Source organism: Antedon mediterranea, chromosome 1 (genome assembly GCF_964355755.1).
Source record: "Antedon mediterranea chromosome 1, ecAntMedi1.1, whole genome shotgun sequence".
Classification (NCBI taxonomy): Eukaryota; Metazoa; Echinodermata; class Crinoidea; order Comatulida; family Antedonidae; genus Antedon; species Antedon mediterranea.
Genome location: NC_092670.1, coordinates 30,348,457 through 30,376,336, shown reverse-complemented (window position 1 = coordinate 30,376,336; position 27,880 = coordinate 30,348,457). Strand labels below are relative to the sequence as shown.

Sequence of the window (27,880 nt, the reverse complement as noted above, 5' to 3'; positions counted from 1 at the left end):
GATTCTGTCAGGATCTTTATTTATTTATTTATTTATTCTTTCCTTAGCAATATTTTGTCCGTGAATTATCTTGGTATCAGTTTCATCTAGCTAAGTCAATTTTTCAGAGTATATTCCTTATGGCCAGGAATCGATGTGGTTATGTTTTTACGGTGCGCAATCAAAAATTACGCGGTCTACGCACGATTTAACTAAATCACGTCTTCACAAGCATGAATCACTTTTAAACAAAATTTGGTAGAATGGTACTCATAAATTTCAGGTCATATTTCATCATTATGGCAATACAATTATGTGCGTAGCGCATATAACGCATGCGTACGCGCGCTTAACATTTTTTTAATTGTCAAAATTTACTTTCGATGAAATTAGAGTAGGTTTCAGGCAATTTTTAAAAAAAATGCCATGAGTGCGCAGATTTTTGCACGCGCAAACGTTAATGCGCACTGTTTTTGTCCGATTTCTGTTGTACAACCTTTCTTTAATAATATCATCATATTTTATTCACTTTTGATCGCGGAACTGCGTTATACGAGCACGTCAAAAGTGACAGCCTACGCACGTGTAAGTTAACAAATTGGTGAAAATATGCTAAATTTTCAAATTAATATTGATCGTCAGAATGCTCGGGAACACCTATTTTTTATTTCAATTTCTTGATGTGTATGCATCATATGTATGATTTATTATGGAAGTAAGAGAACAAAAGATGATTAAGTCATCATTAATGGCATATTAAATTTTTTTTAAATAATTTCGACAATCAAAGAAATTATAACATTTTCTTAGGCCGAAACAACAAACTTAACATTAACTTTCTTCATTAAGAAGTTCATATATTAAAGTTAAAAGTATATAGTTTGACAGTGCATCATTCTTTAAATTTTTTTTAAGATGTCATCCTAGTAAAAAATTATAATTAATTGCGGTATGTAATAATCTATCTGCACAATTGGTTACTGCATAGTAAATACACAGAGGAATCTTACTACAACTTTTAGTCAGTTGTGTATGGCTCGGTGGTCTGTGCTCGTGTCTATGGCACTCAAGGTACCGAGATCGAATCTCACCTTGGGAAACGAAACGAGATTTTTTTGTTATTATCCGTAGGCCTATTGTTTGTTCAATTTTATTTCTTAGTGTATAGATTATACACATGATTTATAATGAAATCTAGATAAAAAGTAACTTATGTCTTTATTATTATGTAACAAATGTGGTTTATGACATTATATATGCAGAAGGATCTTTGATCGGATTATGATACCGGCTATTGTATTTGCATTAGCAAGATCCTATCATATATTATAAATAATTGAAGATTCTGAGAAAATCAATCAATCAATATATCTTCAATCAATCAATTATCTTTATTTAAATCAATGCATAACCTATAATTCGTCATAGTGACGAATTAAATTAAATTGAAATACTTACTTTAAATTCTAGAAAATCAAACTCTGCAGCACATGTATACAGCATAGTGTGAAAGTCCTGGTAACCTGTGAACTTTGACTTGAATAAGTTACCAATATGTGCCTAATAAAAGCAATTAGTGTAGACTTTAGAATTGGATATAACTAGCAATCAGGCAACACGGCTGGGTTTTAGTTTAAAAACATTCCAGTACAATTCCGATCATATTGATACCTCATAACCCCCTGACACCAGTCTGTCCCTAATAAGCACCAACCCATGTACCCACAAAATATAGTTTAATATCTCTCCAGCACCAGTTATGTTGATATCCCATTACTCACAACCCACCTCCCCTGTCTGACGGATGTCAAATGTAGTTTAAAACATTCCCAGTACAAATGTGGTCATTTTGATGTAGACCCTGAGGACCTAAAACTATTGTTTATAATAGAACCACGGCTGGACAAGAACCACGGCTGGACAAGAACCACGGCTGGACAAGAACCACGGCTGGACAAGAACCACGGCTGGACAAGAACCACGGCTGGACAAGAACCACGGCTGGACAAGAACCTCGACTGGACAAGAACCACGGCAGGACAAGACAGCAACTTTGACTCATCATGTCAGTTTACATCGTACACCACTGTCCAAGTTGGCTTTACAATTTCTTGATATTCATACATTCATAATATATACATTAAATTTTACAAAAGAATAAATTAAAATAGAATTAATCCAACACAATGTCAATAACATTAGTGTACATTTGAAATTGTGAGTGGACTTGCACTACAAAATAGCAATATGGTTTATCATTTAACAAAAGCAACAATTAACCTTTTAAAATATTTATTCACTTACATCATCTGTGACTGACAGTAAACGAGATAGAAGAAACTTGAATCCTACTGTACCAACAAGTAACAAGAAAATTTGGCCAATCTATATAAGAAATATAATAATAAAGACTTCTCATAAATGTCCAAATAGTGTCACAGTGGTTATCAGATTCAGATTTTGTTATTATCCCTTTCTGGAAATACTATTGCATGCTTGAAATATCAAAATATACAACAGACAAAGGATCCAAATGGACATAAGCTAATAAGCTTTTTGGGCTATCCTGGAAAATCTTTTATAAATGTATTTATTTGCAATGTTAGTAATTTATGACATTGTCCTAGTAAATGAAGCGTAACGTATACATTCCATTAGAATGGCTCTCACCTATTAAAAAAATGATTTAGGCTGGGCCTAGCCTAGTACGTAATAATACGATCTGTACTATTCGAGGTATAAAAATAGTATATAATTTATGACTCCGTAATCTGTAGGATTACTAAATTTTGTATTTCATTAAATGTCAAATAAATATATGCTACTACTGTTATTATTACACTTTAGGCCTAGCTTAAAAAAAATCTACAAAAAATGTATTTCACAATGATCGGGTGCATGACGTCGCGATTTTGGAATCCACTGATGACGTGATTTTGTGAATATCTCATGAATATTAATGAGCTTCCCTAAAATGTATATGAAATTTAATTGCTCGTTATTACTTCTTCATTCTGACATGTCTATATTGTTATAATATTTTTTATTAATAATATAAACAATATTTAAAAGCAATTTTAAACCCAGAATCCCCCTTTAAGCAATTCAAATGCTTTTTTTTTTTTTTTTTTATACTTTTAAACTGAAACTCAATATCAAAAAAATTATTTCCTCTAAGTTAACTTACAAATGTGATAATGTAATGAGGTAGTTTGTTGATTATGGGTTCCAGCATAATCACAACCTGTTAAAAAAATATACAGAGTATTAATAAATTACTGTGATTATTTTTATATTTGATTGAATTGATTGAAATACCAATAATAATTGTTTTATTATAGATTTCTAACTAAATGTGATAGTTTACAGTACAGTATGTTAAATGAACGCTTGGGCCGTTGCCGAGTAACAATGGATGTCACGTGGTATTGTGACGTCACAATGTGATACTCTATGTATGTTTGTGCAACATATGAGTGTTTTATTATCATGTCTAATTTTTAACTCGTTTAAACTCACCCAAAGACTCAGCAAAGCAGCAGCATAAAAAGATGTGAAGAGCATTTCATTACCAAATAAAAACACAAAACTTGTGAACAGACCAAGCTATGGAAAAAGTAAGAAACACATTGACGTTTATAACAAAACCACGTGCATAGGTAGGCTAAAGCTTGTTTTCCACTAGGATGCAACGCAAAGACACACACACAACAAAATGTGCCGGTTGATCTACCAAAATAAGACCTAAGATATCTTAGATAATATAGAAATCTGACTAGGTGTTTTCAAGATCTGATAATGGGTATATATATATATATATATTTACTGCCATAACATTTAGTATTACCTACTATTTTCATACAATTATTTAATATTTGTTCTGTAAAGTGGAAACAGATTATGTTAATGTTAATTTGTGATAGTAATAACTATATACCGAATGTGCTATAAGGATGCATTTCATCTTGTCTGTATTGATGTATCCAAGTGTATAGGTACCAAATACAGCTACAATCTGAAAAAGAAATCAGTCAACTAATATTTAAGTTTGTACTACACTAAAAAAACAAAAACAACTGTCCTAACAAAAATGTACTTTCAAATAGTTCGGACATGAATATACTATATACAACTACAAGAGAGTCAAACAGGACTTTACGAAATACGACAAGAAGCCACAGGACGGTGCTCATGAATAATTTATGCATGAGTTTCAACAAAGTGGGCGGAGCTTAGAATAAAATTCTGTCGTCTTAACTTTTTGAGGATGATAAAGTTGCTATTTTCCTGTTTACGGAGAACGGCCAAAAATAATGTATATATATTCTATAATCTTAAATATACAGTTAATTGTTTAATGAAATAGCATTTTTATTGGGTTAAAATGGGTGTGTTAAAAGCGGCGTTTTAATGCGAGGCCGCTAGCTACTATAGGATGGCTAGGCCTATGCTGTATCACCAGATCCAAGAAATTCTGAAGGGCCCCCGCACCACGAGACAGGGAAAGAAGCGATGCTGCCGGTCGTCGTCTTCGCGCAAGGGTACGTAACAAATAAAACGGCTATGTTGACTGTATATGATTTTACGCTGTATCGAGCATATTCGTTGTCCTCACCTAACCGTTGAATTTCGTAAATATGAACAAATAACACATCACAAAATATATATGCAAAAAGAATTATGGGATATTAAAATCAATCAGACAGCATTGTCTGTGAATCAATTTGATACTGTGTCTGTTCTGTGTACTTTGTCAAACACAAACGTTTGATGGTTTTAAGATGTACTTTTTGGCAGCCTCTTTTTAGCCTGGTTCATCTCCTGCACCATTAATTTTCTATTCAGTTTCCTCTCAATTAAGGACTGTTCCTGTTTCCATAAATTAAATACAGTAAGCTACGTGAAAAAGTCTAAATCATTATGACTAAAATAATTGTTCGTTGCCTAAAAAAGTATAAACCTTGAAAATCGTATAAAATCCATAATTGTATTGTGCATTTTGAACAACCATAATACTCTATGCTTGTTAAAGGTAGTTGAATTGCCTGATTTGGCACATGTGTTACTAACTATTTGATGATGTATCCTAAATTAGTTATTGTATAAATTAGACTAACAGTAGATTGAGATATCTGTTTTAAACGAGTTAAAATATGTAGGATGTTGGTCAAAATAAATGTTAAATTAAATTGAACTAAATTAAATTTTTCAAACAAAAAAGCAAATTTAAATACCTGAGTCAACAAAGCAAATTGGGCAAATTGCCAAGGAAGCATAAAAGCAACGACAGCGGCAGCAATAGAAATGACATGCTTCCACGTAGATACCGTTGATCTTAGACAGTGCGTTACTAGTAACATCTCAAATACAAATACAGGATACGCAAAACTTTCACGCAATGGTGGCGTCCATTGGGCACGAGTACACTGAAAGAAAAATGTATTAAGATCAACTGAATATTTTGTCAGGAGTTTTTCAGAATACTTTAGTTTGCAAGTTTTGAAAATAAAGGTTTTGTAACTAAACAAAATCTGGTTAATGTTTGAAAATTGTCCATCAACACCAATTTGATTTAGTGTTTGTGATCAAAAGTAAAAAAAGTGACACAGTAATAATTAACAATAGTTATCATTATATTATTATAACTGCTTAATTTCTAGTGCACACAGATTATAAGATTGTAAAAAATTTAGATTTGAGATGTTGGTATTATTACCTCTCCATGGTTAAAGAAGAAAGCCATAACAGTGATAAGTCCTCCGAAGATATCGTTGCTAAGGTAATAACCAAATAAGAAAAAGATAGCCATCATAATTCCCTGCTCAACAAAAATTGCAGTAACGTAGAAATATGATGGGTCTCCAATACCTGCGAAAAGAGGCAAATTATTTATTAAAAGTGGAACAGAATTTGTGCAAATTGCAATACATGGCCACCACCACATAATATAATGTGAAGCTTAAGATTTCAAAACTTCACTAATTTTAAAAATACTGTAACATCATCATAAATATTTACCTTCACAGTTTGCAACTGGAGGTAAATTTTGACCTCGATTGACCTTATAGCACTGTTTCGTCTTGATACCCATCCATTTTGTGATGCTATCAAACGACCGGAATCCCATCCCTAAAAATACCTGCAAAGAAATAATAATTAAAGTTTGATTATCTAATACAAATTGTCTTCAATAATACTTCCATTATCAAAACTGTAGTTACTTCATAAGCCCAGAAAATCAAGCATAAAAACAAAAACTCTTTTCTTTATTATCTACATTTTTAATTAGATAGTTTTCTTGTTCACATGAGAACAGAAACATATAAGAGATGCTCTACCTGCACACATGTCTTACATATAACTTTTGGAGTTTTTGTTATGAGTAGCATGGGATCAGTAGCAGAGCATCTAAGTAACAACTAAGCTACAACTCCACACAACCAGCTAGATGCCACCAAACAAAATAAATCAAATATTCTACCACTTTGTTATTGTCTTTTCTTTTATTATTTCATTTTTTTCTTGTAAACTCTATGTAAATAGGTTTATTAAATATTACATCTTTCCATTAATAAAAGTTGAAAATTCAAAAATATTCCATGACTTACTTCTGGATAAAGGTTGAATCGTTTTAAAACATTGATAGTGTTGGGAAATTCTGTAACATTGTCTTTCATAACTAACCACATACCATCCATGAATGATGGTGCTTCTATGATTGTCTTGTAGTATGAATAGTACAGACCCTGTATTAAATGAAATAGTATTGTCACTCACTCCTCCTAACATAATATGTTAGAGGAGTGAGGACTGTACAATGATACTGTACACTACTGTATGTCTGACAGTGCTCAATAATCTTGACTAATGAAGATTATTAAAATCATAATTTGTTTGAATAGGACATTTTGCACTTTTATTAAAGTTATTTTTCTATAAATTATTTTATATAAATTTATTATGCATTCCTTTTTTAAAACAGAGGTTATTTTTATACATAACTGGTTAAATTAAAGTATGGCTCTTGCCCAAATTGCTACAGACATCTGAACTTTATCCCTTATTAATAATAATTCCAACCACTTATCCTATTACCATTTCGGTACGGAAGGTCATTTCTCTCTCCATGTCTGACAGATGCGAGAAGAAACGATCATTTTCAAACATAGAAGAAACATGAGCACTGAAATAAAATTATAAAAATGATTATTCATAAATATTACTGTTGCCCAAACATATATATTTATTTTTTTTAATTATTATTAAATAATTATTTAATAAAACTAGAAAGCCACTCCGAGAGTGCATACCTCCGCCTAATGTAAAATTCTCCTATATAAGATTTCTTCGGGAAAAAATATATATATATCAAATTAATTAATTAAATTTCAGTATATCACCGGGCGGTTTAGAATTAATGTTCTTTAATATATATTTGTGTGTGTCTTAATGCTGTGTGTGAATTTGAAAAGAAATAGGGTTTTTAAACTACTCGCAACAAAAAACTTGTACATTAAATGTAATTATGTTTTAAAATTACAAATCACAACATATAATTCTTTCCTCTTGTACACAAATGAAGTTTTTTGGACAAGTAGTTCTAGAGACAATACAACTTTAGTTTACTTGTTGCTCACCGGCTTTTGAAATTTCTGTCTTATCTTTTAACACTAGCAAGTCTGAAAATAATTTTAAAAAGTGGTCCAGAATTAGGACCATGGTCTGGATTGCCTCCAAAATTTAATGGAGTGGTCCTTAACCACATATCAATCTGTATTTTTATTTTGGGAAAGATCTTGTAATTACATTTTGAGTAATCCTGCTAACAAACAAACAAACACACGCGACCGATTACATATACCTCCTTGGCGGAGGTAAATAAAGCTTAAACTTTAATTCAATCTTTCCAATGGGAATCAGACCAGTCCAATAAGACCAATAATTGATCTAATCACTGATATCAAACTAATATTTTTTACACATTGTTTTAATTATATTCTAATAAATGTATTTGAAATTAGTTAATTGTAGTGAAATGTTGTTAAATTACAGAACAATTCTGTTTTTTTTTTTATATTTTGATAGTAGCATATGTGTATAACGAACGAAGGTATCTTTCCCTCTAAATAGTATACATTATGATGTAGCAACATAATGATTTTAGTTTTTGTTTAAATAATAAAAGTCAATTTCTTGTTTATACATCACAGATTACTTGACGAATGTGATACAATTCAAACATTTAATGATGATCCTTTCTATTTTTGTTTACTGTAATAACAATGAAAATTTTTTTTTTTTTTGAAAAGTTGAAATATGATGAGATCAGAAAAAAAAACATAAACTAACTCCTCAAAGAAAATCTAGTATAAAACTACCTCATTCCAAATAACATGATTCAACGTTTTGATCTTTATTATTTTGATAAACATCAGGAATGAACAATAAAGACAAAGGCAGACAATTATAACTTCAGTGCTATGCAAGCATGGACCTATTATATTAGTCCATGACATGGCATAAACATGTAAATGAGATATAAACAATTAGCCATATAGGGTGTTACAAAGAAAATCAAAACAAAGGCAGCAGACACACAAGTAAAAGTCAGATAAACAATTTTAGCTCTTATGAAGCTCTTAAACCACAATTCAATGATGGTTTGTAGTGGTTAATGGCTAAGGCCTTTTTGAGTAATAAATTATTAGAGCTGTCAGTTATTTTTATGTATGGATAAATTAATGTTTTAAATTCAACTGGCAAATTGTGAAGTTTTAAAACTAATATGGTTAAAAATGACACTATAGGTAAACTTAGAATGTTCATTTACTCTAGTAAGAAACCAATATAGTCACGGTTGCAACCAGGGCATTTAAACTGGTAAACAACTGAAATTCAGTACTTGTTAAAGAAGGTAGGACATAGTGTAATTAAATTGGAGATCTTTGATGGCAAGTTTACAAACTTTCTTTATAAGTTTACGTACTACTACCAGTGTTTCACCATGCCGACGAATATTATAAATCCAAATTACTGAAAAAATGACAATGCTGTGGGTATCAGTGGCTGGATCTCAATGGAGATACAAAAAAAAAAAGCTAAATCAAAACGATAAAGTAAAAGCTTTCACTTTCGGGCAACACTAGCCCTTCATCAGTGTATGTATATATATATATATATTATATTGTAAAAGTGTGTTTATTATTACTCTATATGAATACTGTAATAATATAGGATTTGTAGTAAGATTGCAATTTACACCTATGTTGCTTTAATACTGTACATAAACCAGATTTCTAAAAGCATTTATTTTAGATAATAATATAACATCTGTTGCTATGATGAGCTGTGAGGAAATTGGTTCTCAATAAAAACCTGTACTGTGTCAATATACACTGCAATCTGTTACATGGCATTATTACTGGTAATAATGTATTAAGTTACATATTCTTTAAAGGGTTGTTCTTTTTCTTTTGTCATAGCATGATTGAATAATTATTCAAATAGAGGAAAGTGTTTGTAAGGGTATTCATTATTAGGAATTATTTTGAGTCTGTGCACTGCATTGATTTGCACTTTGTTTGATTAAAGATGTACTGTACTCAAAAACATGAAAAATAAAAATGAAAAAATCAAACGTAAAATAACCTAGGCTATTTTGTAGCTATTCTCTTATTCTAACACTAAAAATAATTTACAAAAATAATGATTTCGCTTAAGACATATAAACAACTTAATTTAACAAAAATCACTGAGGGGCTTTTTTTAAATTAAATAATAATAACATTTTTAGTTTTTATTGTTATCAAATTATTTTTAATGTAGGCCTATTATATCATAGTTTACTTCTTATAAAGCTAATATTTGATGATTGGCTTTGGAAGGATTTATAGTAAATTGTCCTTTAAAAAAAATTTTAAAACAGTTTTGAAAGATTAATTGTTATTATACCCTGTAAAACAGTATTAAACTAAACAGCAAACTGGCCTACTGTAGGCATAGCTAGCCTTGTAGTAATATAGTAAGACTTAAGAAGAGTAAATAATTATTTTTACCTGTTCAGTAATCCAGCTACACATGCTGTGAAGAAATAAAATACTTGTTTTAGATTGATTTGATGAGTAGGCCTAATACTGTGTTATGCCACCACTTTGAAATTGCACAAGGAATGATAGTCTTGTGCACTTTGAAATTGCCCAATTCTTGTCAAACAAAATAATAGTATGCTTATAATAGACATTACAAATTTAAACACTATTTATACTTTTATTCTTTAAGGAACCGACAACACTGTTGTTATAGAAGAGTGCTGTTTACTAGACTATTCTAGTAAACATTTCATCAAAGTAGGCCTACAGTACATGACCCAATGTTATGGAACCACACCTGTAAAAATCGCAGTACTGTATATAAATATATCTGCTTTAAAACATTTTTTACATTCAAGTAAAAACTAAAACATCATTAAAAACCCAAGCAAACACCCAACGATATTACGCCATATATTAATTATTAATGTAATTTTTGTTAAAGAATGCTTTGTATATTCTTGTTATTGACTACTGCCGTCAACTGATTGTTAAATTTGTTATTGATTGTAAAATTGTTATGTTATACACGTTATGAAATTATTATGTGTTGTCATGAGGGATGAGGAATGACAGTGACAGACTTATTTGAGTCGCTATGTCATCCTGGAATGAATTTGAATGTTGAATTGCATTGTTCATTGACATCGAGTTCAGGTGTTTTTTTTTACTAATTTTTTGTAAAAGATGTAGCCTACCCATGACCTCTTTCAGGGTTCTAGGCTATATAGTGCATCATACAATTAAAAAGTGCATAATTAATAAATAATATTATTACTTGTATTATTTATCAATGTAGGATACCTAGGCTATACCTATTTATACCAATTTGCCAAGTAAGGTTAATAATAATTAATATCAAATACAATTATTATTATTATTACAATTAACGGCGTACAATTAATTAGCCTGGCCTGGCTAGGCCTAGCTAGGTGTAGGCCTAGGCTATATTGTCTTTCAAAATTGTTTTTTTCCTAGACCAGGCCAAGGCCTAGCCTAGTCCTTTTAATAGATAACAGACATAGCAATGGCTAAAGAGGCATAAGGCCTAGGCCTAGCCCATCTTCCCGGATAATATATTTCCGGTTAAACAATCCAGCCAGCAAAAAACACCACCACACAGACAGCAGGGTTACACAGCGACACACGTTGCCTACAATTAATTTACTCACCGATAAAAAGTACAAGCGCCATTTTTCCATTAAACATATCTTGCAGATGTGAGCTCTTAAATGTTTTTCCATTTAACTTGGTAAATTTATCTTTTGTTTTATGCCCTTTTCCTCCAACAACATCACTTTTTTGGGACCGCGATCTATCTTTCAGTATTCTCTGTTTCGGAGCCATTTTTGCATTACGCGCTGATCAGATAGAACACTCCCTCTGGAGTTTACCAATTTCTCCCCGAAAAAATGTGCGCAGTACTCGAGCGGGGTTGGTGAAATCTGTCCATAATAGGTTACTTTTCTGTCCATAATAGGTTACTTTCTGTCCATAATAGGGACTAGAGGGCGCTGTTGTTTGTCCATAATAGGTGACTTTCATAATTGGCTGTCCAAAATAGGTGACTTTTTGTCCACAATAGGCGAGTTTATTGGAGTAGTGCGCCATCCATTGTGTTGTCCATAATAGGTGATTTTTTTTTGCGTACTCGTACGTACGTAGTTTATTTCGCGAGTAGAAGTAATACTAATTTGCTTTCTGTTCAGACTTCGAGGCTACCTAGGAGGCCTAATTAGTATAAATATTTAAGTCTCTCTTGCCTATAGGCCTAGGCTAGTCCTGTTAGTTAGGCTACCTCTATAGGCCTACTAGCCTAGGCCTAGTCCATTTGTTATTGTCCACTAATAATAATGAAATGTGAAATTTATTCAGCAACAAATAATTTAATTTGAACTTCATTTTAGGTTTGATAGTACGGACAGACATTACACAACTTACCATACTATTGCAAGTTTAAATAAATCACCAAACGAACCCACACGTTCTTTTACAAAAATAAAAAATACCCCATAATACTCTAATAATAATATTGATAAAGTTTTATTTTTTTAAGATAATGAAATGTAAACTGTTATTTTTATAAATGCATTGGTGTTTCAATGTATTGTTGTATTTTTTTTTCTTTGGACTTATTTTGTTTTGTTAACAGTAATAATGAAAATCAATTTAATATTGAAAAAGACATCACAGTTCAGCACTTCATTTCGTCATTTTAGGTCCTCCCCTATTTCAAAATTCTGGATCCACATAGCTCAATGACAAACCATCCCAGTCTAAAGTGGATCAACAGCAGCACATCTCATCCATTTATTATATTGTTTAATTAAATGAATCAATTTTAATGTTTAATACTAATAAGAAATACGACAATAAATCAAGTTTACATACACGCAGTGTACAATCAACACCTTTGTTCTGTATTCAGAACAGTTTATTCAAAATCTAAATCACATTTAAAAAATACTGAATTATATTATTTTTAAAAGTGTAAAAACATGGTTAAACTACAATTTAAAAAATAGCAAGGATAAATAAAATGCACCATAATGATTATGTTTATTACTATAATTATTGATCGATGATTATGATCAAAAATAATATGTTGAAGTGATGTACTTTTTCATTTCAGCAGCATACTGTATATGAGCAGAATATCAAACACCTGTATGCCTATAATAAAAAAAAAGGTATTGTATAATGCAAGAAACTTCAATCTTAGTAATGCTGAGACAAATTTTCATGTTGTATGGTGGGAAACAGTTATGTTTAAATATTTTATTGCATTTAAAAAAAAGATATGTAGGATTGTTTTACTAAATTTAAGTTTATACCAGTTGTTAGAGTCAATTATTACCATACTCACTATATGAAAACTGATATTAAATGTTTTAAAGACAAATGCTTTATTGAATGAATGCTTTAATAATATAACATTCAATTAAATTTTGAAATATTGTCTGCATGAATTTGTTAGTGGATTTATCTATTCTTTGTACTGTGATTGTAATGTTTATAATGAATGGAAATAAAAAAAAAAATATCTACTTTTAATTTCTTAGCAATTCAAATGAATAGAATATTTCAAATCAGAATGTTAAAAATAAATTTTCATGTATTGTCAGTTTTTCTACTACGGTACTGATAAAATTCAGTTTGTCTCTCTGAAAATGTTTGACTAAATTGTATCCTTCTTTTCCGAAGATTACTTTTGCAAACAAATACTTTTTCTAAATAGGCTTCTTCTTTTGATTTTACAGTATCTTGGTCATATTGAAAAATGTCCTAAAAGATGTAGGCCTAGTGGGTTGTATGTAAAGTATTATTCTTTAATTGTAAGTTGGGCCTATCTGTTACTTACCCTAGTTAATAGAAATGTCCATGCTACTGTACTATAACATTGATCAGAAGATACACTGTACACAATCTTTGATACATGCAAAAAATATGGGAAAAATTGAGATTTAAATAGATGACATAATTAATAACATACAGTAACAATAGCTCTGGCTCTACTATACTGCCAACCTACTAACTGTCCGAACTGTCTGGATAAGACTCATTCATTCAAAATATAATTTTAAAAAAAAGTATAGCCTAGTAGTGCAGTGGGCGGTGGTGGCAGTGGTATTAGTAAAAGACTGTATAATGACTAGTCCGCCAGACCTGACCTGCAGTTAGGCAGTATAGTTACGAGTAGGCCTAGGCCCTAGTATGTAAAATATTCATATTAAAAAAATAAAATAATAAAAAAACAGATAATGAGGATAGGCCTAGGCCTAGTTGTTTGTAGTAGGAAACCTATCTACCTAATATGAGCCCATTTCATTTGTATTCCTCCCCTGCTGTAAGGTAGGCTTAGAAAAAAAAAAGCTCACATTTCATTAGTGGACAATAACAAATGGACTCCAGCTAAGCTAGTAGTAGTACTAGGCCTAGGCCTGACTGAGGTAGCCTAACTAAAACAGGACTAGCCTAGGCTAGGCCTAGAGGCTAGAGAGACTTAAATAATTATACTAATTAGGCCTAGGCCTCCTACTAGCTAGGCCTAGGTAGCCTCGAAGTCTGAAGAGAAAGCAAATTAGTATTAACTAATAATACTATTAATTCTACTCGCGAAATAAACTACGTATGTACGAGTACGCCAACAAAATCACCTATTATGGACAACACAATGGATGGCGCACTACTCCAATAAACTAGCCTATAGGCCTAGGCCCTAGTATTGTGGACAAAAAGTCACCTATTTTGGACAGCCAATTATGAAAGTTACCTATTATGGACAAACAACAGCGCCCTCTAGTCCCTATTATGGACAGAAAGTCCCCTATTATGGACAGAAAAGTAACCTATTATGGACAGATTTGCACCAACCCTATTGCAGTACTCTGCGTGCGATGCAGCAGCAGCTAGCTCGTTATCACACGTGCGTTTCAACCATATGACGCACTCGTCCATCCAATGATGGTTAATTAATAATAGGGAATTTATAAATTCATTTATAATAAATAATTTATATTATTTTTTAACAAAAATTGTTTAATTGGCAGTTTCGTGTAATTTAAGGTGACAACACTAACTCACCAAATTCAGGACTATAAATTGTTAAAGAAACCCCCTGCCATATATTAATTATAGTTACTTCGAAAGCGCAAGTATATTTTTTTTTAATTGCGATCTAAACGAAACAGACGTACTTCAAGCAATAATGACGGTATATGTAGGCTACCCTATGTATGTAATTCTAAGATCCAAGTTATAGGCGCCGCATCTCTCTCATGTCCTGTGCCCCAGAATATTAGAATGGAGGAATTGACAATGCTCGAGCAAAGTCTATCGAATGCAATGTGAAATTTGAAACCAATTTAATAATGGAACAATAAATCAACAATTAATGTATGTTCTTGGTTCACTGTACTTGTCTTCCATCGAATCCTACGAATATGTGAGTTGCATTCGATAGATTCTGTAAAGGTTTCACCAAACGTGCATGGAAAAAGACGAGGGGTGAGAAACAAGAAATTGGTTTTTTTTAACTACTTTTGTTAATGTTATATTTTTTAATATTTTGTACATAATTTATATTTTGTACATAATTTATATTATTTTTTAACAAAAAAATATTTCCCCTGTAAATATATTGTTAAATCTTTTCTTTTCTGTAACTTTTATTTTACTTAATCTGGACGCACATTTATTCAAGAAGTGCCCTGTTTCAAAAGTGTAGCTTTTAATAAATTATTATTATAATACACATTTATAAAAAATTTGTCCAACAGTAAACATTTATTAAAAACAGGTCACTTGCCTATAAATGGTTAGAATGTTAAAGCATTGATGAAATGAAAATTGTCACTTTTTGTTTGTTGTTGAATTTTTGAAATTGTAAAACTTAAACAAGAAATATTTCTTACAAAAAACGCCGCGTAACTTTTTGACTGGGCAGTTGTAAGAACAGTCTTCATTAATCTAATATAATAGGTCGGCCAATCAAAACGCAAGTGAACAATTGGGACTTTACTTGTGATTTATGTCATTGGCCTGTCAGCACAGTCGTTTCTTTCTAGAATTAAACGCACAAACTTGTATTGGGAATAATGTATGTGGTTATTACTATCGCATTTAGGTATTGATAATAATAATAATATGGCTTTTGAATATATAATTACTGTCTGTAGAATAACATTTATACATTTTCGGTTCGCGATCAAAAGTTATATGAATGGATTTGTAATAGGTATTTATAATAATAGTATATGGGTTGTATTATTGCTAAGCTATCACCAAATCGCGTTATAACATTATTTCTCAGGGTTTTTTGCACCATTGATCAATACCAAACGCGTATCGGTATTATAGTTTTTAATGAATCATTACATTAATAAAAATACCCAATTAAATCAATCGCGTCAGTCCAATTCCGACTTATGTTTCGATCACATAGTTCTGTGTCTACACTGTCCCAACTAGTTTAACAAAAAAAGTGTGATGTGCCCAAATATGGTAGTGATATGCCCGAATATCGTAGTGATATGACATCGTCATGTCTATATAATATGGGCACATCATAATCATATTTAGTTTGATAGTATAGACAAAGCTTAAGGATTATATTTAAAAAATGTTTTCTTACATTTTGAACGGAAGTATTTATTTGTTTATAAGCCCAATTTTCCAGTCTTAATTTTACATTTTGAAAAAAAGTATTTATTTGTTTATAAGCCAAATTTTCCAGTCCTAATTTTACATTTTGAAAAAAAGTATTTTATTTGTTGATAAAGCCCAATTGTGCAGTCTTATTTTACATTTTGAACGAAAGTATTTATTTGTTGATAAGCCCAATTTTGCATTCTTATTTTAAATTTTAAATGAAAGTATTTATTTGTTGATAAGCCGAATTTTCCAGTTTAATAATAATGACCCCTTCCACAGTGCTTATACCATATACATTTTACATGATATTGACCGTGGGTTCTTTACGCCTCTGATGCATTTGTTTTTATTGTACCTTTTTAATAAATTATTATATGTTTAGGCCTAATCACACCCAATTTAATGAAACGGTCAGATTCCGATTTCAATTGAACGAAAGTAGTACTGTATTTATTATTCATTGATAAGCCAAGGGTCCCATGGCGTTAGCTGATATCTTGAGCATTTGACTCTTGTGTGAACTGTAACACAAATCATTCTTCAAAATCTAAAGAAAGAACCTCACACGTCTTTTTTGTGAGTGATACACTATGGATATGCCCACGGAAATAATATGTGGACATTGCAAATAATCATAGGCCTACAGTAACAAACATAGAATGGCTAATAAGCATAACATTCAGACTTGCTTGTTTTCTAGTGGATTTTTATTTACTTTAGCATGTAGAATAAAACTAGTAACAGTGGCTATATTAATAATTATACTGATTATCCTTGATGTTATCGCGTCTAATAATAAAATATTTTGTTGTTGATAAGCCCAATTTTTCAGCCTTGATTTTACATTTTGAACGAAAGTATTTATTTGTTGATAAGCCCAATTTTGCAGTCTTAATAATGACCCTTCCACAGTGCATTTTACATGATATTGACCGAGGGTTTTTACGCCTCTATAGCCACTGATCAATACCATAATTAATGTACTTTTTTAAATGAATATTGAAATGTTTCAACATACCCAATTCAAAAAAACGGTCCGTTTTCGAGTTCAATCTTTTGATTAGAGAGGTTGGAGTTTCATTTTGAATTATACTAACATTGGCCTAGATTGACAGTCATAAAAAAGAAAGTCATTGTAAATACTTCCCTTTATGTTGACAGAGCCAAAATAAAGTTTTGACCATTATCGATTGATTATTTGACAGTGACTTATTATAATACCGGCCTGGTTGACAGCAAAAACGAAGTTATTATTTATTAAACAAGATTTTACAGATTTCCGTCTACATCTCAATAATACTGTATTATCAGCAAAGGCTTTCATATAGACTCTCTTCTCCCAGACGTTTTTTGGGTCCAGCAGCTACCTATAAATTATAGTCGAGTTTCCAAATTCACAAACTGTCAGCCTTAGATACTAAAGCTACCGCTATGAAACAGCTTATTAATGAATGTGTCCTCCTGGGACATAGCTGGCTAGATATATAATATTGAAACCTGAGTTTTTATAATAACTATACAGTTAGTGAAATAAAAGTCTACTGCCCTCTATTTTAAGTACCTTATTTCATGCTTGATTGATTTAAAATAATTGGGCGGAGTTAAGTTCAATTATCATTGAAGTACATAGCAACCAGACGCTGTTGATAAGCACATACAGTTAAGCAAGGTGTTATACGATAATAGATGAGCAGTGTAGGTTGATTCCGAGGTTGATTGATTACATTATTGAAATATTATGTTTTGTCAATAAGATTAATTATGATTGAATGATCACATGTGTATTCGGTAAGTTTCTTTAGGAGTTAAATAATAAATTGAGCTGCAACAAACCAGTTAGACGTTGTATATAACTATGTATTAGGCCTTAGCCTACTAGAAAGTTACTATACTTAGGCTAGGCTTATTCGTATTTATTTAGTGAGTTTTAGGCTTATTTTAAAAGTGTATATATATCTTGGGCAAGCCTGTGTGTCCCTCTGTTTATACTCAACGTAAGGACAGAACATCATTTATGGTGGTCAGACTAGTGTCTCTCCAATAATGTTTTGAAATGATTAATTGGTGTAGCCTCTACTACAGATTTAAGAAGGGAGTTCCAGTCTGATTTCAGCCTGAGTTGCCTTGCACTTCATTTTTTTCTGATTTTATTTTTTTTTTTATTCAAACGAAATTTATATTACAGATTTACCGAAACGTATCAATAGATAGGAGGACCATAAATAAAAAATGACAGCAACGATGCTGAAAAGGCCAGAGGGAGACCTCAGATTGCACCTACAACCAGACACGAATGCTGGCAGCAACATTGGGCAACAGATTTCACAAAGCAGACGTATACGACAAATGAAATTCCCTAAATTAAGAGGGAAATTTGACTTTGATAGTTTTCAAGATACACGAAATGTAGGATTTGTTAAGTACAATGATGACACCCTTGCACCAGCCCGGGATAATGTACCCATTATAGATCCTACAAGTGGATTTATCTCTGCGTCCGCGGATGTTGATCGTAGCACCGGTATCAGGGATATACCATCTATGCAAGCAATTGATAATCCACCAAACAATGTGACGCCAATGACTCCGCAACCATCAAAGTCGTCTGAACATAGAGACCGCATACCACCAGGAAAATGGCGGGAAGATCTAACTATTAAACGGTCATATACATCCCCGCATCTAGGAGCTAATTGTGAGGGGGAAATTACTAGATTCAGGAGTGAGCCAGGAAATTGGTCTGGTAGAAAAATTAGTGATGTTTGGATCCGAGCAAAATTAGGAGGTACTGTAAATAAAGATTATATTTTATGACAGTTTGGAGACAAGGCTGTTAAGGCTCATTAATAGTGGCTAATAAAGCGGCCCTCCCCCTTAAAATAACCACAAAGACAAACACAAGATAGTATTATACACAAACAAAGTCTTATTACAAGTCTTTGTGGGTGGAGTTCTGTCATGAGAACCAAATCCTGGCATCTGACAGGATTTGAACTTTGTTCCAGGGGATCTAAGGTACCAGAGGTAAGAGAAAAAAACCAATTATAATATTCACAAAAGAAAACAGTGGTAATATCTTCCATAAATCTGTCTGCATGCATTGAATTAAGAAGAGATGTGGGGTAGCAAATCCAAGGAGGACTTCCTTTAAATTTAAACCTGGGTACAGTTTTCCTCCCTGGTAAATAGCGGCCTTTTTAGTCAGTTTTTGTCAATTCAACATATATTTTGACCAAAATCAACAAACATTCAACATATGTATAAAAACAAAACAAAAAACAACAAAGTATCATTTGGTCAAGGGACGAAAAGAGTCTCAAATAACTGAGATGAAATCATTTGAATGAACATTGTTACGCTCTGTCTACAATATCAACAATAAACTAGAATTTTATTCGTCACTTTGACGAATTATAGGTGATAATTTTTTTAAATTTTACTGATATTTAATTTTTTTTAAAACATGCACGTATGTTAAATATGACTGCAAAATATTGATTTATGCAATCCTATTACCTGATGCATATATGCTTATGGTGCTGATTGGTGCCTATTAAGTGTCATACAGTACAGTGTACTGTATATCTATATACAGTGTAACATAGGTGAAATTACGGGAACTACACCATGTTCTAATTTTTTGGTACGATGACGTTGTCAAAATAAACTTGAAGAACACAATTTCGATAGATAATCATTATGTCCATATATGGGCACATCAAATTTTGTTGTCACATAATAAACTTTGATGTGTATGTAAGCTTTAGTTCAAAATATAATCTATGAAGTCTACTATACCCTAATGGTTATCGTGTTAATTGCAGGATGGACCAGTGACCGAGATCCACGAGAAGTTGAAAAAGAACAAGAAAGAATACAAAATAGATTATCAACATTATCGATTAAAGGACTAGCCAATGTAAGTAGTCCTTTTGTAGTAAAAAAAATACACAGTATGTTTATAGTTTTAAAAGTTAAACTTGGACAATTAATATATTTATGGTAGAATAAGCTAACTGTATTGTGCGGTGTGTCTATATATAAAAGAATAGAATCAATAGAGCTATAACTATTTATAAAATATCTATTAAAGATCAATATAATCAATTGTAAAAGCTAGATTAGATTCTACACTGACTGTCTATAAACATTGATTGCCACATGCAGTGTTTTTGCAGTATACTGTATTGAATTATCAAAATGTCAAATAGTAACTTGTGTAATCTACAGTCACTATTATATCTTTCAAGATTAACATTCTGGTCTGTCAACATTGTATAAAAATAAGAGATTAAATAATTATATATTATTTGTGGGGGTCTTTTGATCAGTTTCATTTAGATGGACCACACTTTGTTAAAGGTGGTTGAAATAATAAATAAATGTTAATACTATATTTGGTAAAATTATTTTCTAGATCCACCAAGGGGCAGGGGGAGGAGGAGTTGGAGCCGGCCTGGGCCCCTTTAAATTTCACAAATTGTAATGCAAAAGATAGGACATCAAATTAAGTTCAGAACTTCATTTCACTACTTGTAGGCCATGGGGCCCCCTATTTCAAAATCCTGGATCCGCCACTGCCACCAGTAGTTTAAAACGTGTGCAAAACACTGAACAGTGATTTTAGCTTGTACAGTTGTTAAATTGGCCCACAGTGTGTCATGCAGTATTTACCATCAGTCCATATCAACAGTATTCATCTTGTTATCATTCTGTTTCAACAGGCTGTGGATAGAGTCCCTGATTGGAAAGATAAAGCCGCTCATAGATATTGCTACACTTCCTCTACACAAAGGTATATTGTCAATTCTTTAAAAAACAAAATTGAAACTTTTCATTATTTTAATAGGTGCAGCTTGAACACTTTGATGGTTTTTTTGCAATCATATTCTTTTTTCAATACTAAACACTATTAGGGGCAGATTGGTAAAAGAGAGACACTACAGTACAAGTATGAGAAGGAAAAAGGTTCTTAATCTTGAGAGTTAGGCCCTGATTGGGTTAATAATTGGTCAATCAATTGGTCATAGCTTAAACAGTAAAATACTGTAAGTGTAAAAGGTATATTCAAACATGAAATAAATTGTGATATGTAGGGGTTAATGCCACCATTTGGATCTGCCGCTAACCACTTTTGGTTTGAAAATTTACAGAGCATATGAAGAAGTAGATTGGGATTCAATGCTAGCTCCCAAGGTTCTACCACCAGCATCCACAGTTGAACGACAATCTGACTTGGTGTCACACCGATTTAATGAGAATAAACGCTACGCACCAACTGCGCATGGTTATCAGAGTCTAGAAGGAACATGGGATAAGTTTCAAATACGAGATGGATATCACTTTACTGGTCCAGTAGAATTGTAAGCACATTACAGAAACCTGTCATATTTATTTGAATAAACACACCTTAGTTTTTAGGAAGGAGTTTATTCGAGGGAAACCTGCTACATGGCATTCAATGAAAATTCTATAACAATTCACTTACAAGAATGAAATAATTTACATATCAACTTTTTACATAACCTTCTTTAGCCTACTTTCTAGAACACTATATACAGGCCTTTCATACATACAATAGCATATTGCATAATTATAGAGCTGGAGAAAAAAACCAATTGTTTATTTTTCTGTATGTCTGCATTGTATTACGTTTTTTCTTTCAGCTGTAGCCCATACTGCAAAGTTAATCACATACCAAATTACAGTGGTTATTTGGGAACACCAGGTGAACAAGATAATCCAAGAGTATTTTATATTCCACAAACTGTACTAAGAACTGCAAAACCAAGATATACAGACACAGCCAGGTACATATTTAGCAAATTGAATGTATGTCCACCTGAGTCGAGTGGCCGAGGGGTTACAGGGGCACCACAATCCATAGCCATACCATCGGCACAAGTTCAATGCTCTCGTGAACGATGGTTCTGGTGGTAGAACAATTAGTCTTCTCGAATAGTGACTTAAAACTAGAGGTGCAGTGTACACATCTGACTTGTGTGCACTTTAAAGTGTACAACATGAAGGGGGAAGAAAGTTATCCACACATATGTGTAATTCAGTAGGCAGTGAGTCACAGGTTTACATTTTTTAGTGAAATGGTCCTCACTTTCTAACCTTAAATTTAAATTTTACAGACGAGCAAATATCCCAGGCTACACAGGACACACCCACTGGAGTAGCAGTCATCCCGCCAATAGCAATACACCTCTGCCTCCCCCTCAGACTACAGCAAGAGTCCACAGGTAAGTGTTGAAAAACGCTTTAGTATTAATCCTTCCAATAACTGTTTAGAATTGCTTTGATATTGGACTCTGAAACTTAAGCTCATGTTTACATGCTCTTTTTTCTAATGGTATCAATTTGGTTTAGCTTGTTTTGAATTCAAAAGCAAATACACCAAATAAACATCTGATACAACCCCATTGTAAAAGCTTACATTTCAAAACCTAGCAGAGTCAAACTTGCATTGGATGCACCTCTCAAAACCCATAAAAGTTATAAGAGAGAGTTAACAGATCACAAGATCATTTACGTTGATTGTAATTTGGATATGATTTGAATAATCATATCAAGAAACAACAGATCAAATTTGACGCTCATAATGTGAGGCAATCAAATTACAGCCACACCAAACAGTTACTGTTCAATGATGATAAAAATCGTAAATTGGCCATATGTTACCAAATGTAATTAGAACAGAGGCTTCATATTTAGGATTGTCCAACACAGATCACTTTGCTAGAGAATCCAGAGCGAGGAAACATTACATTTGTTGTCTAGTTAGATGCCCACATAACTGAGAACACCTGTGAGTTATGTACTAGCCGATCTATGCACCTTGCTGGTAAACGTAATGCAGTGTTTTGTTCTGGATTTGGTAGCTTTTAGGTTTCATGAATCAATTTCCTAAACACTAAAAAAACCTCTCATTAATATTGATTGATATATGTTTGGTTTTTATTCTGTTATCTGCAAAGTTAACTTTATAGCCTATAGATAACCATCATAAGTTTGTTACAAACATATGAAACAGCTGTGTATGTAAGCTTAACTATTGTTATATGCACACTTAACTCTAGTATGTGTGAACGCTGCTAATACTTTGAGTGCTCATTTCCTACAGGTTGTTACAGCATATTGCAATAAACCAAAATCATGTCCACACAGGATGTTATAGCTGTAGGAGTCTTTTAAACTTTAAAATGTATCAGTAGTACATGAAAGATATGCTCAGAATCAGTAAAAGGTTGAAAAAATTGCAACAGAATTTTTTTCACCACAATGCATTTCTATAAGGTTCCTATATGAACATACTAAAAGTCTAGAAAAATCCAGGTAGGGGAAATAGGTTTTTTTAAACAAAATGGCCGCCAATGGTGAAAAATGTCTAAAAATGAACATAAAACATATATTGTATATCTAATTACCACTTGATAGCAGTTTTTATAATGCTTTTTATATCTCTTTAGTGTCAAACATTTAAACTGCAATATACATATTAATTTAAGTGCTATTTAGCAGCAAAAACACAAATTTAAGTATCAAGATATCACCACGGTTATAATAATAGACAACGTAGTCCTATGCATTATAATGCAGGACTACGGTGTCTAATAAAACAGTTCATTTACAATAGAATTATACAATCTTACAATCTATTAATCCATTCATTTTCATTGTCCAGTTATCATCCTCTGTCTATAGGTAGGAATTAAGCATGTGCTGATGATGCCGTGGTATTCGTCACAAACAGTGGTAACTGGTGGTAAATTTGTCATCAATGGACACATCACGCCATTTGTAACTTTCCATCCCCCAGTCTGTCGGTTGAAGAGTATTTTCTATCCACTGCTGTACCATGGTAATATACACGCAGGGAATGACATTTTGCAGCATTTGTTGTTGGGGGGAATAGACTTTATTTCAAGTGCTGTTTTGCTTTTTGCTACTTTCTCCCAGAACGTATTCCTCCATAGCGCTACCAATGCCAATTCCTCTGAGGCGATGGATTCTTTTTTTTTTAAGACGTTTGGTTTTACAGAGTTTATAAGCATACTACTGCCCAGGTGTTATGACTTTTTAAGATTAACACCAAATAGATGGGATGTAGTATCACATCCCTGGATTCCATGTATAAAAAGCAAATTAATTTTTACAGAGCTTCACACCAAGGAAAGACTTTACATGCATTCACAGTGCTCCCCCATCGAGAACATACAGTATTAAATCAATGAATGAAGCAACCGTGACAGAATATTAATTTAAGAGGAAAGAACATATTATTACACATGGGTCAAAATCAACCATATTCATCAATAGAGAAGCAGTGCACATTCCTTCACATATACTATTTCATCATTGATGGCTATGTGAGACAGTCATACACAATGCATCATTTGTTGAAAAAGAACCTTGTACTTTTCCTGCAGCCCTCTTTTACTTCATCGACTCCATACACACTGCTAGACTACTCAGAAACCTTCATCTCACTGCCCACTGTTTGCTACATCAAACCTCTTGGCCCGAAACAGCAACATTTCAAGACATTTATTATGTACCATGTATGTTTGTTACGTTATGTGAAGGCAAAGTAAACTCTTGTGTTTATATAATTATGGGCCGTAAGTAAATTTGGTTTAGGAAAAGCTGGAAAATCATCACAGTTGGAGTTGTATGTCAAATTTTGTAAACCAAACAGTTTCCAAAAAAAAGAAAACATTGCATCAGGAATTTGGCATTGGTAGCTATATATGGAGGGAAGTCAATGGAGACTACTTTTCTTTGAGAAAGTTGCAAAAAGCAAATCTATTCCCTTGCTGCAAAATGTTATTTCGTGAGTCTTTATTACCAGGTATAGCAGTGGATAGGAAATACTCTTCAACCCACAAACTAGGGATGGAAAGTATTGATGACAAATTTACTACCAGCACCAGAGAAACTATTAAAGTTGATTAGATGTACCTGTAAATAAGGTTGTAGTAAAATGAATTGCAGTTGCAGAAAATATGGGTTGGACTGCTGCTCCACTATTTTTTAAGAATGCCACGGCATCAGCACATGCTCAATTCCCCACCAATATATGGAGGATGAGATACTGACAAGATGAAAGTGAAATTACCGCATTTATTTGAATAAATGCCCTTGGTGGTTGATTTTTAAGGAGGGTAGTGGGGGCGTGTAATCGTTGTGAGGAGTTTATTCGGAGAGGCGTTTATTTTTGTGGGTGTAATGTGGTAACATGTATAATCAAATAAATACACCCTTTAGATATGAACAAATACAACACCATCATGTCATTCAGTGAATTCTATTACAAATAGAGATGTGTTAAAACACAATATTATGTATAATATGAATGTGGCGGGTCGTACATTCGACGAAATAAATTCAAAATGATGTCCGATGGGGGCAGGGGAGGGGGTGCGCTGGTGTAGGTTATTCAAAATGATGTCTTATGGGGGAGTTTGTTCGATTTTTCTAAATGTAGCATTTATCCGAATAAATACGGTAATAGATTGTAGTCCAGTGATGGTACAAGGATTTTCCCGTTAAGGGGGCTGGGGGGGGGAGAGCGCAGCTAGCATCAATTGGCTGGGCCATCAATGGGAGCGCACCCAGAAGTTCCGACAATATTATACCAGTAAAGGGTAGTTTTAGTCACTTTTAAAAATGAAAATCCTTGAAACAGCACTCAATGGGGTATTGTTTTATATTAGGAAATATCATCATATTGTCTACATATACTCCCAAAAATAGCCAATTGGGGAGAGGGGATGGGGGGGCCGGACAGACTCCCTCACCCTTCCCATATGATCTCCCATCCCTATACCCCTCCCCACTGGTACCACCAATGTTGTAATATATTGTTATAACAGTACAAATGTAAATGAACTGATTTATTATTAGACACCGTAATCCTATGCATTAAGCATAGGAAGGACTGCGTTTTATATATTATAACAATAGGGATATATCTAGATACTTAAACATTTGTTTTGCAGCCATTTTCTAATAACAGCACTTAAAATAATGTGTATATTGTAGTTCAGATCTTCAAAACTGTAAAGAAATATAAAAATCATTGTAAAAACCGCTATAAAGTTGATTATTAAATTGAATTAGATCTACTATTTATGTTTTTTGTCCTTTTTAGGCATTTTCGACATTGGCGGCCATTTTGTTTAAAAAAACCTATTTCCCCTACCTGGATTTTTCTAGACTTTTAATATGTTCATATAGGGACCTTATAGAAATGCATTGTGGTGAAATAAATTCTGTTGCAATTTTTTCAACCATATTTCATAGTTTTCCTGTACTATAGGTAATATTATTAACATCTTGTTCACAGAATGATTCCAAACTACCGTTCAGATTCAGCACATCGACGAACATCGCAGATGTCTAAAATGATAACACTTGTATCTCCTGGCAACCCATTCAACCAAATAACAAGAGAAGGACGAACGCTAGAAACATTCCACTGAGTTGTAGTCTGCAATCATTGAACAGAACTCATTTGAGCTCAAAGGCAAAAAAGATGAGGTTTGATTGGGTTACCCTAGAATCGTTTATCAAGCTGAGACCACCACACCAGTCTAATAACAAAAGAAGAGAACTCTTAAAATGTTTTTTAAACCAAGTAGGCCCGGTCCCACTGTGCAAATTGGGACTGGACCGTTTCAAAGGTGTTTACCACCTGTTGGTCCAGATCCTTCACTAACTGAGTTAGTGAGAAGTCGAATAAATAAAATAAAAATAAAACAAGCTGTGACCACGCCACAAGTCAATAACAAAAGCAGGACAAAATCTTGAATTACAAGTTTTCCTCCGCCCCACAATTACAAAAGCAGTGCAACCTCTAGAATCATTTCGCCTAGTGTGCTTCTGTCTGTATTTTTTAACAAACTGGGATCACCACATGCCACGAGCCAATAACAAAGGGAGACTTTAAATTCACACAGATGCATTGTATTTGTTAGGCTAGCTCTCCTCCACCACACAAATGACCAACAATACAAAGGACGATTCCTAGAAGCCATGCACCAAGCAGGTTATTGTTACTAATTTGAATACAAGCTTACAATATAGAAAATCCCCAGAAATGTCTCTGCCTAAAAACAATGACAGATCAAAAACCAAGTTTGAAAATATTAGTACTGTATGCTTAGTTTAGTACATTAGGAATTCAAGATTATGCGCGTGCTAGCTTTTAATTCACTTCTTCAAGTAATCGACAAATTAATTATATAGAATATCAAATTCTCCCCAAACTCGATACACATAAATTTTGTTCCACATTATTGAATCACTCTAGTTGACTTCAAAGGTGTTTTGGTATTGGGACAGTGTTTATTATATTTATTCACTGCCAACCTTTTTGTTTGTAAATCTGATTTTAGCCATTTTGTACTTTGATTCATTTGTGAATATTGGTGAAATCAAAAGAAACTTTAAAATGAACACTTTGCGAACAAATAGATGCACATTATATAACATAAGAATTATGCAATATTTATAATTTAAATAGAAAATAATTGATGTGAGCATTTTAAGCACAATAAATATCTATATTTATGTCAAATTTGTGTTATTGTTTTATTTTATCAATATCAGCTAGCCCTGTGATATTGAACAATATGTATACATACTCCATG

At 32.7% G+C, this 27,880-nt stretch overlaps 2 protein-coding genes across 4 annotated transcripts in view; one reads left to right on the top strand and one right to left on the bottom strand.

Moving 5' to 3' along the window:
- Positions 1-11,402, bottom strand: part of LOC140063655 (protein C-mannosyl-transferase DPY19L1-like) — a 66,285-nt gene extending 54,883 nt beyond the window's left edge. For both annotated transcript variants that reach the window (XM_072110092.1, XM_072110093.1), the window contains exons 1-12: positions 11,240-11,402; positions 10,035-10,059; positions 7,075-7,162; positions 6,588-6,725; positions 5,998-6,118; positions 5,696-5,847; positions 5,214-5,405; positions 3,917-3,994; positions 3,499-3,585; positions 3,167-3,223; positions 2,284-2,364; positions 1,438-1,539 (exon numbers count right to left, since the gene is read on the bottom strand). In XM_072110092.1, coding sequence (XP_071966193.1) covers positions 1,438-1,539; positions 2,284-2,364; positions 3,167-3,223; positions 3,499-3,585; positions 3,917-3,994; positions 5,214-5,405; positions 5,696-5,847; positions 5,998-6,118; positions 6,588-6,725; positions 7,075-7,162; positions 10,035-10,059; positions 11,240-11,276 — 1,158 coding nt within the window. In that variant the 5' untranslated portion in view covers positions 11,277-11,402. The remainder of the gene's footprint in view (positions 1-1,437; positions 1,540-2,283; positions 2,365-3,166; positions 3,224-3,498; positions 3,586-3,916; positions 3,995-5,213; positions 5,406-5,695; positions 5,848-5,997; positions 6,119-6,587; positions 6,726-7,074; positions 7,163-10,034; positions 10,060-11,239) is intronic.
- Positions 11,403-15,000: 3,598 nt separating this feature from the next.
- LOC140048875 (protein SPMIP7-like) lies at positions 15,001-27,705 on the top strand. Of its 2 annotated transcripts, none has more exons than XM_072093682.1 (8): positions 15,001-15,074; positions 18,406-19,005; positions 20,045-20,139; positions 20,945-21,015; positions 21,374-21,583; positions 21,887-22,030; positions 22,361-22,468; positions 26,575-27,705. In XM_072093682.1, the coding sequence occupies exons 2-8, from the start codon at positions 18,450-18,452 to the stop codon at positions 26,708-26,710; spliced, it is 1,320 nt and encodes a 439-aa protein (XP_071949783.1). In that variant the 5' UTR covers positions 15,001-15,074; positions 18,406-18,449; the 3' UTR covers positions 26,711-27,705. The 2 variants fall into 2 exon arrangements, with proteins under 2 accessions (XP_071949783.1, XP_071949790.1); XM_072093689.1 differs by lacking the exon at positions 15,001-15,074 and adding an exon at positions 17,937-18,008.
- The last annotated feature ends 175 nt before the right edge of the window (positions 27,706-27,880 follow it).

Excerpts from the sequence above, each read along its gene's own strand:
- LOC140048875 (XM_072093682.1), top strand. The coding sequence starts at position 18,450 with ATGACAGCAACGATGCTGAAAAGGCCAGAGGGAGACCTCAGATTGCAC. Across the intron at positions 20,140-20,944 it reads CGATTAAAGGACTAGCCAAT|GCTGTGGATAGAGTCCCTGA; the intron begins GTAAGTAGTCCT and ends CTGTTTCAACAG. Across the intron at positions 22,031-22,360 it reads AGATATACAGACACAGCCAG|ACGAGCAAATATCCCAGGCT; the intron begins GTACATATTTAG and ends TAAATTTTACAG.